We start from the raw sequence: 14,309 nt of genomic DNA, 5'->3' as shown, positions 1-14,309 counted from the left end.
CCTGTTATATTTTAGCATGTACATTGCCGTTTTTATCCAGCCTTTCCCGTGGTCCTTCTACACAGCCTCTGTTTTCATTGGAATTGCAGCTGCTGGTAAGTATTTTGATGTTTATTTTCCCTATTTTCCAGGTCTTATCTAAGAGTATTATTTATATGTTTAATATATAAAGCTAAATGATTTCATTCCCTTGATAAACTTTTGGTTTGAATTTTAGTACTTTGGACAGCACAAGGAAACTGCCTGACAATAAATTCAGATGAGCACACTATTGGGAGAAACAGTGGAATTTTCTGGGCACTCTTACAATCTAGGTAATAATCCTTATGGCTCAATCTTTCCTATAATTTTTTTTGTCACACCATTTTTTAGACCCTGGTTGTGTTGAAAACTCACATCTTCTTGTTACATGAGGAAGTTCCTAGGTACATGTGATGGAGATTTAAAATTTTATGGATTACTTAAAAATGCATGGACCTACCTCATTGGAATTCATGACTAGTAAATGGAAAATAATATTAACCATAATGTATTTAGCACCTGCTATACTTTAGGTACTACTGGGCTCTTGAATTTCAATAATTCTCACAACCCCCTGCGATAAGAAGGTATTAGCTCCATTCTACAGATAAGATAACAAAGGCGTAGTTAAAAGTTAACTGATCCAATCATCTGGATTCCAAAGGCCATGTCCTTCCCACCCAGCTATGCCACCTGATAGCTGTTAACAATTAAATTTCTAAAGTGAGACTAACTCTATAACGATACAGCATATTATATATTTCCTAAGTAAAAAGCAACAACAGTCATTCTGTCATGGAATCTGTCCTGACGATTTACCCTCATGAATCATAAACCCCTCAAATTTTGGCCATGATAAGTCTTAACAAATGCAGATGTTGTTTTAAGAGATTGTATATTTTGAAACTGGAGTGGAAGTGAATGATTTCTTCCCTGGGAAAATACTAAATAAAGTATCTGATTAGATGCAGATAACTAAATCATGGATTTTTTTTTTTCACTGATTCTTTAAAATATAGGATTTTAGAGGTAGGGTAAACTTGTTTCCAAGGAGTCATTTCCAGAGCTTCAATAAGTCACATGTTTCACAGTGAGTCAGGTCTTTGGAGGACGATCTGATTCAGGCTTCTCTCATGTGGAAGGAGACAGTTCCATCTGGCTCAGTTGAGTTTTTCAGAAAGAGGGTGAGGTTGATGTTTTTAAGTGACTTAGGGCAGGTAGATAACTTCTTTAATTATGTAGGCCTCTCTTTCTCTTCTTTTACAGGTAATGGAAAAATTATTTCAAAACCCATAAATATGAAAATAACTTCCCAATATCCTCTCCCTCCTTTTCTTCCCTCAGCTTGTTCTTTGGAAATCTCTACATATATTTTGCTTGGCAAGGGAAAACTCAAATATCAGGTTTGTTTTATTCACTGTGCTTTATTCAGATAAGTTCAAAGCAAAATAGCTGTTCCACCAAAATACCCCATATTGCTTTGTTCACATTGTTCTAGTGAACCGTGGTACCCTAAGTCCTCTCAGATTTTAGCCTTTAGTAATCTTTTCCCTTGGATTATGTTATTATACTAAGACTACAGTTTATGACTGCGCTTCAAGCAGCATCTCAAAGTGTGGGAGAAGGTTATGCTCTGTGTGAGGAGACTAGTCAGTTGTCAGAAGACTTTTTAATTCAGTTGTTTTGTCTGTTCCCTTCTTTGATTAAAAGAATATGATTAAGTTCTTGTGCTGTTTTTCTTTTGGCTTATTAGTATTTCTCTGACTGAAAGACAAGGGGGGGATGTATCCTATTTTTCTCCTTGTCCTAGGTTTTTACTGATGCAGTAAAGTAAAATTTAATGACAAAGTGTGTTGATGGTTATAAACAAACATAGTACTGAACGTAATACTAACTCTGGAATTGTTTGTATGGCCAGTACTATCTACTTTCGTCTTTTTTTTTCTCCCTAGAGAGTGACCGAAGAACAGTGTTTATTGCCCTTACAGTGATTAGCCTTGTGGGGACAGTTCTCTTCTTTCTCATTCGGAAACCAGATTCTGAAAATGTCCTGGGAGAAGATGAATCTTCTGATGACCAGGACCTGGATGTCAACGAGTAAGAAGTTGAAAACATTCCTTTCTATTTTAAACTATATTTTGAGTAGGTCTAGTCTAGGAATTACCAGCCTTTTATAGCCCTAACTGATAATCCAGTGCTGGGCAGACATGAGGGAAAAGCTTTAAAGCAAATAAGCAGGAAAGAAGATAAAGGGGAGCTGTCAGGGAGCAGGAAGGGAAAGGAAGGTAGACAGAGGCGGGGAAGGTCGTGAAAAGGTTTGTGGGGGATTTAAGTCTAATCCCAGCTCACCAGCTGTGTGACCACCGTGGACAGTAGCAGTGTTCCTCTGAGTTTCTCTAGGCCTCAGTTTCCTCATTCAATTCAGCAGACATCGCATGTGTTTTAATGTGTGAGGATATAGGCTCATAAAGTTATATAGAAAACAATCCTCAGTTACCGTTTCTTGGATCCAGCCCTAAAATTTTCTGATCATGTGGTACAAGGGAGTGGCAGGGCCATCAGCAGTCATTATAGGTGAGCATGTTTACACCCGTGCTCCGGGTTTCGCACTAACCTGTGCAGGTAGTTTTCCCCGACGTAGTCCCTACTGGGAAACAATTACATAGTCCTGTTTTTCTAAAAATTGTGAATTACCTTGAGCATATTTCTTTTTTTTTTCTTTTCTTTTCTTTTTTTTTTTTTTTTTTTTTGCGGTACGCGGGCCTCTCACTGCTGTGGCCTCTCCCGTTGCGGAGCACAGGCTCCGGACGCGCAGGCTCAGAGGCCATGGCTCACGGGCCCAGCCGCTCCGCGGCACGTGGGATCCTCCCGGACCGGGGCACGAACCCGCGTTCCCTGCATCGGCAGGCGGACTCTCAACCACTGCGCCACCAGGGAAGCCCTTGAGCATATTTCTTTTCTTTTATTTCTTTTATTTTTTTTTAACAAAACTTTTTGTTGTTGTTGTTTTTGTTTTGGCCGAGCTGCACTGCACACAGGATCTTAGTTCCCCAACCAGTGATGGAACCCGCGCCCCCTGCAGTGGAAGCGCGGAGTCTTAACCACTGGACTGCCAGGGAAGTCCCAACAAAAGTTTATTTTTAAATGTACAATAGGCTCCAAAACAACACTTCATTTTAGCTGTAGGTGGCAACAGATGTTATGACTGGGAAATCCAGATGGTCAAATAGGAATGGAATGAAGGACCATCATTGCCTCAGGCACAGAGAACAGCTTACTTTTGGCCATATTTCTTAATTCCACCTCTGGCCAGGGGCCCTTCTCTGAGGCCTCCTCTTTCTGTTTCTGCTTAAACGTCTTATCTTCCTCATCCATCTCCTTGTCCTGGTGCTTGGGCTGCTTCAGGGGCTGCTTCTTGCCACCTTCGAGGCAAGACAGGGCTCCTCCCTCCCCTTCCCCAGACCCTGCCACTGGAAGCAGGGACCTATTTCAATTATAAATAAAACTGTTTGAAACATCACAGATGATTTCTCTGCAGGTTATCATCTAGATTTGAAGAAAGGGGAATGAGAAATCTTTGCCACTCTTGTTTTGCTTTGTGAATTGATAAAATTATGAAGCTTGCCTTATAAGCATTTTACCTATTGTTAAAAATTTTGCATCGAACTTTCTGTGCTGCCTTTTTAAAGCCCCAAAAGGGCATAAAATTCTCCAGTCATAGGATCATTAAGCATTCAAAATTTGCACTGTTCAGAGCAAAAAAGACGTGTTTATATAAGTATACAAACATTTATGTGTATATGTACCACATACATATTTTTTTAAGCACAAACCAATGGATAGTGGAGAAGGGGTCTATGAGGATGAATGCCACAAATTCAAAATTAAACACCCATTCATTCAGCACATGTTAGGTGTTGGTGCTCTGAAGACAAATACAACCTGTCCCTGTTTTCAAGGAACTTTTCTGATAGACGAGGGATCTTGTAACTGTCATAAGGTGCAATGCTGAGGGGTGCCGCTTAGCCTTTTGTAGCATTCTCTGTTTCTGAAGTGTCTTCCAAACTTGAAACTTGTGTCTTTATTCTGTAAATAGCACCATGTGCCAGCCATCTTCTAAAGGGGAGGGAAGGAGTAATGAACAAGACAGAGAATTCCCTGTTTTTATGTAACTTAATTGTAGAGGAGCTGGTAGACGATACCCTGTAAGAAAATAGCAGAGCAAGTGCTAGAAGGCCGTGAGAAAGGGGGAGGTGGTGGAGAGCTAGGAGGTGAGAAGGTGTGAAGCTCTACTGATGGCCATTGCAGCAGGTGCCAGGGGTGGGAAGGGGTGTGGTGGGTACCAGGAATGCTAGGGGCCCCCGGGCCTCTCACGGTGCAGGTAGGAGTGCGCTGTGAGAGTAGCACAGCAGACAGAGGGTGGATTACATAGGATACAGCAGGAGTTTGGATTTTTTTCTTGGTGTGATTAGAAGCCGCCGAGGAAATAAGTAGGATCTGATTTTAAAGGATTCCACGAATCCACTTTGAATGATTTGCAGCTGATAGTAGCTGAGTTGATTATATTTTAATAGTCTATAGAGTACAAATCAGTTTCTACTTATTTGGAGCCTTGAGTATGAAATAGTATAATCCACACCTGATCCTGTCCAAGTACTAGATGAGGGTACTGTCATTAAATGGCATGTACATAGTATTTGCTTCCAGGGAAGGCATGAGTTTTTATGGTGGGGGAAAAAGGTTTCCTGTTGGTTAGAAGATACTACCGTTTTTGTGTTAGTAATTTATTTATTTAAATCAACTAGATCTCCTTTAGGTTTGTTTTTTGTTGTTCTTGTTTTTTTCGGTTTGTTTGTTTCTAAATGATACCCTTTAAAGATCTAGGAGGAGTAGACTTGGCTGGTAGGGTAAGAAATGTAATTTCTTAAAAACTTTCTTACCCTAACCTTATAAATAATTACACTTACGTTACTTTATCTCAATTAATTCTCACAGGTAAGTGATAGTGTCCCTGTTTTATAAATGAGGAAATGAAAGAGAAATGAAGTCACTTGTCTAAAACCACCCAACTAATAAGTGGCAAAGTAGAACTCAGCCTCAAAGCGCACGTTTTTAACCCATAGATGATATCGCACCCAACCCCATACCGCCAGTGATGGCAATGCTTTTCAAGAGTTCTAACGCTGAAGAACCACAGAGTAGTTTTTACATAGTTGGAGTGGTGGAAGATTGAGCCCTCACAAATTGTTTTTACAGTTTGGAAACAGCGTAGAGGAGATTTCTGTCCTGCCTAAAGTATCATTTGTGAAAAAGACATGCAAGACTCTGTGCCATAATTTTTTTTTTTTTTTTTTCTCACTGTTGTGGCCTCTCCCGTTGCGGAGCACAGGCTCCGGACGCGCAGGCTCAGCGGCCACGGCTCACGGGCCCAGCCGCTCCGCGGCATGTGGGATCCTCCCGGACCGGGGCAGGGACCCGCGTCCCCTGCATCGGCAGGCGGACTCCCAACCACTGCGCCACCGGGGAAGCCCCTGGGCCATAAATTTAATGTGAGGGAATTGTGCTCCACGGTGGTGCTTTAACCACATCATTCTCTGAAGCAAGGACCTGAGTCATGAAGGGACGCCCTGGAGCAGGGAGCGGTGAGGCCACTGAAAGTGTTTGCTAGACCACGTAGAGGACAGGGCTTTTACAGATTTAAATGAAAATGTGATCATATTTTTGTTCTCTTTCTCCATTTTCAGGGGAAAAACTTTTTTCTTTTTATCTTTTCAGGTCTGCCCAGAACAATATGACAAAGGCAGTAGATGCATTTAGTAAGTATTTTCTGTGTCTGAAATGCAGGAACTGTTCAGGAACGACTTCAGCATTTGCCTTTCCCCCTTTCCCTGGTAACTTTGGATTGACGATACCCCAGTATTTTCATGTTTCCAGGTGTGCCGCTCTGAAATATGCTAGTCTGCTCAGTAAGTATCTCTGTAACATGGGGGATGTGAGGGATGGAGGATAATTCCGTACCTACCTGAGCACGTGTGTGAGGGGGGCCTGAGGAGGAGGAGGAGGCAGAGGGTTAGGAGTTCACCCGAGGAAGTGAGGACGCAGACCATTCTTCATGCATCGCCTGTCACTCCTCTGAGCAGCGCGGGAGCTTGGGTGACCCAGTAGCGTGTAAGACCAGTCACGCTCACCTGTTGAGGGTTCTTCCTGACTGAACCTCTCGATGTGCTTTACTTTCTGTTGTTCTCACGACAATTCTGTGAGTATCGTGTAACACACACGTATTATTATCTCGATTTTATAGAAGAGAAAACTGAGGCTTAGAGAAATCGTTTATCTCAGGTCACACAGGGCATTCCTTTCTTGTTATCAGAGGCCTAGGAAGCCACGTTGGCTTCTCTGGTGAACATGGAGTCGGCAGAGGGAGGCTGATGACCTTCAGGCCTCGGGGCCGGTCCATCCAGCCTTGGCGAGGCCTGATGCAGCCTCCCGGCTCCGTTACTGGAGCCCTCTCTGGGTGCTTCTTGATATTAACCAGATTCAGGATGTCCTTCCTAGGCAGTTGGACAAACTTTGCCTCAACTTCTCTGTAAAATGAGACACTAACACAGTTAGGGCCTCATGCCTTTTATCACGGAGCTGGTTGGTTACTTGGTGTAGGGTTCAGTAGTAATAAGAAACTGGGCTGTCAGGTTTGAATGGGGAGAAAGAAGGCAGTGGCCAAAAAAGACAAGGCATATGAGGTGCTATAGGGCAAGAAAATTTAAATTTAGGTGATGGTTCCTGGCAGCTAGGGAGCAGTGTGACGTTGTGAGGCGGCAAGGAAGCCGAAGGCAAAGAGAGAAAGGAAGAAGAATGTCCCGGCTTTTTTGTCTGTGAGCCGGTGGTTCATTTATTATTTAATCATGACGTTCCTTCAGTTGGTGCCATAGTAGGTGTTGTACAGAAAGGGTTCTTGCTTATCTAGAAGGCACTTAATTCCTCAGCTGAATGTATGTGTTTAATGCGATTCTAGAAAATTTCAATAAAATTTTCTTAAATTTATTTTTTGGTCCTGATGAAAGGTTCCTAAAGTTCACCTGGAAGAATAAACGTCTGTCAATAGCCAATATAATTTTTTAAAAGAACTTTCCCTAATAAATATCAAAACCTACTATGAATCCATTTGAAAACATTGGAACACAAAGAGCAGTGGAACTGAAGTCTAGACCCACAATGGAATGTGGAATACAGTAAAATAGTCTTAAAAAGCAAGGCCAGACAGCTGACTGCATGGAAAAAAAATGTAGTCTTACACTAAAATTCCAGGTAGATTAAATGTAAAAAATGAAACCATAATAGTAACTGTAAGAAATTAATTTGGTAGAGGAAAGCCTTTCATGCAGGTCTGTCAAACAGTAAGGGAAAAGAATGCTCTTTGGGGGACTTCCCTGGTGGCGCAGTGGTTAAGAATCCTCCTGCCAATGCAGGGGACACAGGTTCGAGCCCTGGTCCGGGAAGATCCCACATGTCGCGGAGCAACTAAGCCAGTGCGCCACAACTACTGAAGCCTGCGCTCTGGAGCCCGTGAGCACAACTACTGATGCCCACGTGCCTTGAGCCCGTGCTCTGCAACAAGAGAAGCCACTGCAATGAGAAGCCTGCGCACCACAACGAAGAGTAGACCTCGCTCGCCGCAACTAGAGAAAGCCCACACACAGCAACGAAGACCCAATGCAGCCAAAGATAAATAAAATTTTAAAATAATATTAAGTTAAAAGAAATGCTCTTTGATTACCTAAAATATAAAATTTCAGTCTCTCAAAATCTAATGAGTTAAAATGGCAGGGAAAATATTTACAGTATATGATAGTTATGAACCAATAAGAAAAGCATAAACACTCCAGTAGAAAATATTTATTGTGTAAACAAAGGAGAATTATTATAAGTTAAGTTTAAGAAATGCAAATTAAGTTTTCTATCAAATTTCAAAAGATAAAAAATAATTCTCAGTATATGGGGCATAGGTACATGCGTAAGACCACAACGCTAAAAATATACACTTGTATTACTTTCTGTGATTTGTCAGTAAGTATCAAAAGCCTTAAAAATGTTTATACCTTTACCCCAGCAATTCCACTAATAGGATTATCCTCAGGAGATAATTAAGAATTTTGGCCGAGATTTAACTACTGTTTATATTAGTGAGAAATGGAAATAATTTAAATATTCAACTACAAGCCATCTATCCAATAGATTACTGTAGCCATTAAAATGATCACTATGAATATTAGAAAATGTTTGTTATGTGAAAAATTATAAAACAGTATAAAATTATAAAATAGTATATACCATCATTTTTTTTTTTTAACATCTTTATTGGAGTATAACTGTTTTACAATAGTGTGTTAGTTTCTCCTTTACAACGAAGTGAATCAGTTATACATAACCATCATTTTCTTGATGGTATCTTTTGAATCACAGAATTCAAAAGTTTTGAATTTAAAACTTAACAGAAGTTTTAAATTTTTGATGACGTCTGATTTAGCTATTTTATCTTTTGTTGTGTGTGCTTTTGGTGTCCTAGAAGGCTTTGCCTAACTCCAAGTCACAAAGATTTACTCGTGTATTTTTTTCTAAGACTTTTATAGTTTTAGCTTTTACATTTTGGTCTGTGATCCATTTTGAGTTAATTTTTATGGATGTTGGGATGTAGGAGTCCAACTTCATTCTTTTGTATGTGGAGATCAGTTGTCCTAGCACCATTTTCTGGAAAGACTATTCTTTCTCCCATTGAATTGTGTTGGCACCCTTGTTGAAAATCAATTGACTGTGAATGTAAGAGTTTATTTCTAGATATATGTCTATCCTTATGCCAGTACAATGCTGTGTTGATTATTGTAAATTTTGAAATTGGAAAGCGTGAATTTTCAGCTTTGTTCTTTTTCAGGATTGTTTTGGCTATTATTGGTCCCTTGAATTTGCATATGAATTTTAGGATCAGTTTGTTGATTTCTGCAAATAGATTATATTGGGTGTTTGTTTGTTTGTTTTTTTGATAAATGATTTTTTAGAGAAGTTTTAGGTTCACAGCAAAATTGAGAAGAAGATACAGAGATTTCCCATATATGCCCTGCCCTCACCCACACATAACCTTCCCCATTATCATTGTCCCTCACCATAGTGGTACATTTGTTACAATCAGTGGACCTACGATGACACATCATTATCACCTAGAGTCCATAGATTACATATATTAGGGTTCACTCTTGGTGTTGCACATTTTATGGGTTTGGACAAATGTATAATGACATGAATCCACCATTATAGGATCATACTAGATTATGTTTTAAAATTTCTTTTCATTAGCGAAATCTTCTGATTAGTCAAAAGCAGATATGCTTTGCTAATGTAATGTGTTTTTTTTTAAATAATTTTTTATTTCTTTATTTTTGGCTGCGTTGGGTATTTTCGTTGCTGCGCGCGGGCTTTCTCTAGTTGCGGCGAGCAGGGGCTACTCTTCGTTGCGGTGCGCGGGCTTCTCATTGCGGTGGCTTCTCTTGTTGCGGAGCACGGGCTCTAGGCGCACGGGCTTCAGTAGTTGTAGGTCTCGGGCTTCAGTAGTTGTGGTGCACGGGCTTAGTTGCTCTGCGGCATGTGGGATCTTCCCAGACCAGGGCTCGAACCCGTGTCCCCTGCACTGGCAGGCAGATTCTTAACCACTGCGCCACCAGGGAAGCCCCTAATGTAATGTTTTTAATTAAAAATATTGTTTTGAACTTGATTGATCCTGTACTTTTTTTCTGGAAGTATGTGAAAATGATTGGTGAAAATATCTTATTGCTTTTAGTTTCACTTTATTTTAGTGAAATTGGAGAAGAAAAAGAACTATCTTCTTTTGTAAATGGAGAAATTCAGGACAGAGTGTTTGTGATTTATGTGAGTTTCCTAGTCATCCGTTGAATAGGAACTAAAATCGATCCTCAGGCCAAGGATGAGCTGTAGGGGCCACACCACCGCCTCCAGGGCTGAACTGAGGCCTGAGCGCTCCTGCTGCAGAGCTGGCCGCACCAAATGATGTCTCTGTGAGACTGGAGAACTTTCATTTATTTCCAGGCGGGTTCTGATTTGGGGTGGATTTTGGTTTTGTTTCCCCCCCCACCTTTTAAAAAAATCTGGATCTGCTATTAGTTTACGATCCTAGATAAGTGGCCTTAAATTATGAAATGTGAGCAGGTTCAAAAAAGTTAAAATGTGCAGTTTTTAGAAATGCATTTTCCATTGCAGATTTCAACTAAGTTGAACAACATAAAAATAAACATTAAGGGGATCAGAAACAAATAGGCAGAACTGAAGTTTCAGTCCTCAGATCCAGAGAGAGAATCTCAGGAAGCGGCATCCCAGCTTCTGGTGGTCAAAGAGCTCCGCTGCTGATTCTGACCTAGAGTCCAGTGTTAAAGCTGCCCTGTGACAGTTCCTTAGGGAAGTCAGCACTTTGCCAACTGCTGACTCTTAATAGCCTAGCCTTTAATCAAATCTGTTGGAATATTCTGTTGTTTTGTTCGGTTCTGTTTCTTTTCTTTGTTTCATGTTTTGTTCGTTTTCATGAGAGCTGGAGAATGTGTTAGAGAAAACACAACTCTAGACTATATTTACACAGTTGAAATCAACTTTTTTTTTATAGGGCAGATTTAGTTCATACCTTAACCATTTTAATCTGAATCATTAACCTCTGTCCCAATGTATGTGTTTATTGGCATTATTGACGAGGTGTTTTGGTTGAATGAATGTTTTAGAATTTTTGTTTGATTGATTAAAATCTAGTTAAGTACTCCTAAATTGTTTTTTTCCTTTTTTATAGAAAAGTCTCTTAAGTTATGTGTCACCAAGGAGATGCTCCTTCTTAGCATTACAACTGCTTATACAGGTAATGGGATTAATTATGGTTTTGGTTTTCTGTGGCTACATAATTACAGTAAGGGTTGAAAACAGCAACTGTGTTACTTTCTCCCAATTCTGTGCGTTGACTGATCTCAGCTAAATGGTTTTTCTGATGGTCTCAGGGTCTCCTGTGGCTGCTGTTAAAGGGTGGCTGAGGCTAAAACTTCCAAGGAAGTTTCGTTTGCGTGTCTGAAGGGCTCTGATGCTAGCTGGGTCTCAGATTTCTCCTCGTGTCTCAGCAGCTATGTGACCCCCTCCCACATTGGTGAAAGCAAACCATAGGGCCAGCCCAAATTCAGTGTGGGAGGATTCTACACAAGAGTTTGAAAACTGGGAGGCCTGGTTCATCCCAACCAGTGATTTTAGGGCAAAATAGAACACTACAGAAAATAATCATGAGTAAATCTGTGTAACTTGGCATGAAGTAAGATAATTTTTAATGAAGTGGAATGAGTTCTGTGGCTTACAGTGATCATGTGGTGTGATAATAGGTGGAATACTCTTAGGTCTTAAGGAAATCTGTTTCCTTGTAAACATTGCTCTAATGTGCCAATTATTACTTTTGCCATTACAGTTGACCCTTGGACAATGAAGGGATGGATTAGGGGTGCTGACCTCCCCTGCAGTTAAAATCTTCATATAACTTTAGTCAGCCCTTTGTGTCCGTGCTTCCTCATCTGCAGATTGAACCAGCTGTGGATCCTGTAGTCTATATGTACCCACACAGTTCAAACCCGTGTTGTCCAAGGTTCAACTGTATGTGCTTCATCGGTATAAATGTCTTATTTTTAGGTCAAACAGAATAAATATTAAACATCCTCAAAATTCAGTTAAGGTTTTGTAGCATTAAGGAATCAGGTCTTCTACTCATTTGCTCTAATTTTCTACCTGAATTTTTTGAATTTCTTTTCCTAGGTTAATGTGTTTAATTAAAACTTTAGACTTTAAGCAAAAGTGGATAGTAGGTATTGGTCTTACAAATGTATATCCCTGTTCCTTTGGGAAGCTATTAATAAGGATAATGAGCACTTCAGTCTCGCTGTTACAAGTTTATGTTAGTTATGTTCTCTGTTCAGCCCCTGTCTGCACACAGAGTGACCATTTTTAACATAAGGATGTCTTTGCTTAGAGTTGTATGCTTTTATCTGAAATATGTGACAACTGCCATCTTGTGGCTAATTCCATGTCGTCAGTTAGGTCACGTAAAATTATGCTGTGCTTGGGGAGTAACATTTCGGCCTGTGTGAATTTTGTTTTGTGCGTGTATAGCTCAAATACTACTAGGCATGAAGAAAAACCAGGAAAGGGAGACTGTGCATTTTTTTCAGTACTAAATCCAGTGCTTCCCAATCCATGGTTGGTTGAATCTGAGGCTGCAGAGTCTTGGATATGGAGGGCTGACCATGGGACTTGAGCATTTGTGGATTTTTATACCTAGGGACAACTGTAATTTAAATCTCATTTTTTTTCTGAAGGTCTGGAATTGACTTTCTTCTCTGGTGTATATGGAACCTGTATTGGCGCTATAAATAAATTTGGAACAGAAGAGAAAAGCCTCATTGGACTTTCTGGCATTTTCATCGGCATTGGAGAAATTTTAGGTTGGTTTAAAAAAAAAAGTTTTTGCACTAAATCAGTTTGTTATAGAAATTTTAAATGTACTTCACCTCTCTGTCCTTGAATTTCTGTTTCCTTGCTTTTATACAAATGGGTATGTCTTTGGGTTTTTTTTTTTATTATCACTGTTCTAAAACTAAATTACAAAACATTTGCCAAATAATTCAAGACAAAACCATAAGTAAGAAAATATGTGGTCTCTCTTAGCTTTTCCTCTTAAAATACTTAGGGCAGGTGTATTAGAATTCCTGAATTTTTTTTTTTTTTTTTTTTTTAGTGTGTTAGTTTCTGCTTTATAACAAAGTGAATCAGCTATACATATATACCCATATCTCCTCCCCCTTGCGTCTCCCTCCCACCCTCCCTATCCCACCCCTCTAGGTGGTCACAAAGCACTGAGCTGATCTCCCTGTGCTATGCTGCTTCCCACTAGCGATCTGTTTTACATTTGGTAGTGTATATATGTCCATGCCACTCTCTCACTTCGTCCCAGCTTACCCTTCCCCCTCCCTGTGTCCTCAAGTCCATTCTCTACATCTGCATCTTTAGAATTCCTGAATTTCTTATTCTCTGAATCTCTGACACCAGTTGGATGTGTAACAATACAGTTCGATTCAGACACTCCTGGAGTTAGCATCGGACTCCACAGGTTCAAGGGTGCAGTCCTGCAAGACCAACCTCACTTGAGACATCAGTCGTTAGTCCTGGGTCCCAGGCTACCTTCCCTTCTGTCCAGCTTGGCTACACATTCAAGGGTTCCCACAACACCCCTGGAAAATGCTATACTTACTGTTAAAGTTTACTATAAAGGATGCAAATGAGCAGCCGGATGAAGAGGTGCATAAGGCAGAGTCCCGGAGGGCCCCTAGTGTAGGAAGCTCTGTCCCCATGGAGTCTGGGTGTGGCAGCCTCCCATCATGTGGATGCAGTCCTCACCAGGGAGCTCTCCCAAACCTGTTTCGTAGGGATTTATGGAGATCTCATTATGCCACATGGTTGAGTAAATCATCCACCGTTGGTGACTGGACTCAGTTTCTACCCCCTCTCCCCTCCCCTGAGATTGCGGGGGGGCGCTGAAAGTTCCAACCCTCTAATCAAGGCTGGGTCCTTCTGACAACCAGCCCCCATCCTGACTATCTAGGGCCACCTCCAGACCCCCTCAAGGATCACCTCATCATCTCTGGTGTCATTGGAAGGGATTAGTTAAGATAACTAGAGACATTCCTTTCACTGAGAAATTCCTAGGGTTTTAAGAGCTCCATGCCAGAAAGTGGAGAGGAGAAGAGGACAAGGCAAAGACCAAATCTCTTTTTATTATACCACCAGGTATTACTTATTCAGCAATGATCCGTTCAATACTTGCAGTATATTGGGTGTTGTGTCACATATGAGGAACTTACCAATTCAACAGATATTTGTTGTGAATCCATTGTATGAACAAAACATGGAGCTTATATTCTTGGGGAAGAACACAGACAATAAAAAACATCGGAAACTTAGAACGTCAGACAGTGATAAACACTATGGAGAAGGCAGACTTCGGTGTATTTTTGTTCCCTAATTCAGCGGTCCCCAACCTTTTTGGCACCAAGAACCAGTTTCGTGGAAGACAGTTTTTCCATGGATGGGGGCGGGGGGGATGGTTTCGGGATAACTCAAGCACGTTACATTTACTGTGCACTGTTTTCTTTTTTTTTTTTTTTTTTTTTTTTTTGCGGTACGTGGGCCTCTCACTGCTGGGGGCTCTCCCGTTG

General features: G+C 40.7%; 1 protein-coding gene across 4 annotated transcripts in view; it reads left to right on the top strand.

The window, feature by feature from the left end:
- Window positions 1-10: 10 nt before the first annotated feature.
- MFSD11 (major facilitator superfamily domain containing 11) overlaps window positions 11-14,309 on the top strand; it is a 19,981-nt gene continuing 5,682 nt past the window's right edge. For 3 of the 4 annotated variants that reach the window (XR_008619220.1, XR_008619221.1, XM_055090355.1), the window contains exons 1-7: window positions 11-95; window positions 218-314; window positions 1,366-1,424; window positions 1,974-2,118; window positions 5,797-5,987; window positions 10,859-10,924; window positions 12,414-12,539. Coding sequence is in view for 2 of the 4 variants with exons in the window: in XM_055090355.1 (XP_054946330.1) it covers window positions 17-95; window positions 218-314; window positions 1,366-1,424; window positions 1,974-2,118; window positions 5,797-5,987; window positions 10,859-10,924; window positions 12,414-12,539 (763 nt within the window). In the remaining 2 variants the exon portion in view is untranslated. The remainder of the gene's footprint in view (window positions 96-217; window positions 315-1,365; window positions 1,425-1,973; window positions 2,119-5,796; window positions 5,988-10,858; window positions 10,925-12,413; window positions 12,540-14,309) is intronic. The other variant, XM_028499139.2, reaches the window with a different exon arrangement.

The sequence above is a fragment of the Physeter macrocephalus genome, chromosome 14 (assembly GCF_002837175.3).
Source record: "Physeter macrocephalus isolate SW-GA chromosome 14, ASM283717v5, whole genome shotgun sequence".
NCBI lineage: Eukaryota > Metazoa > Chordata > Mammalia > Artiodactyla > Physeteridae > Physeter > Physeter macrocephalus.
Note: the sequence above shows the minus strand (reverse complement) of the source record. Positions and strands in the feature narration are given on the sequence as shown.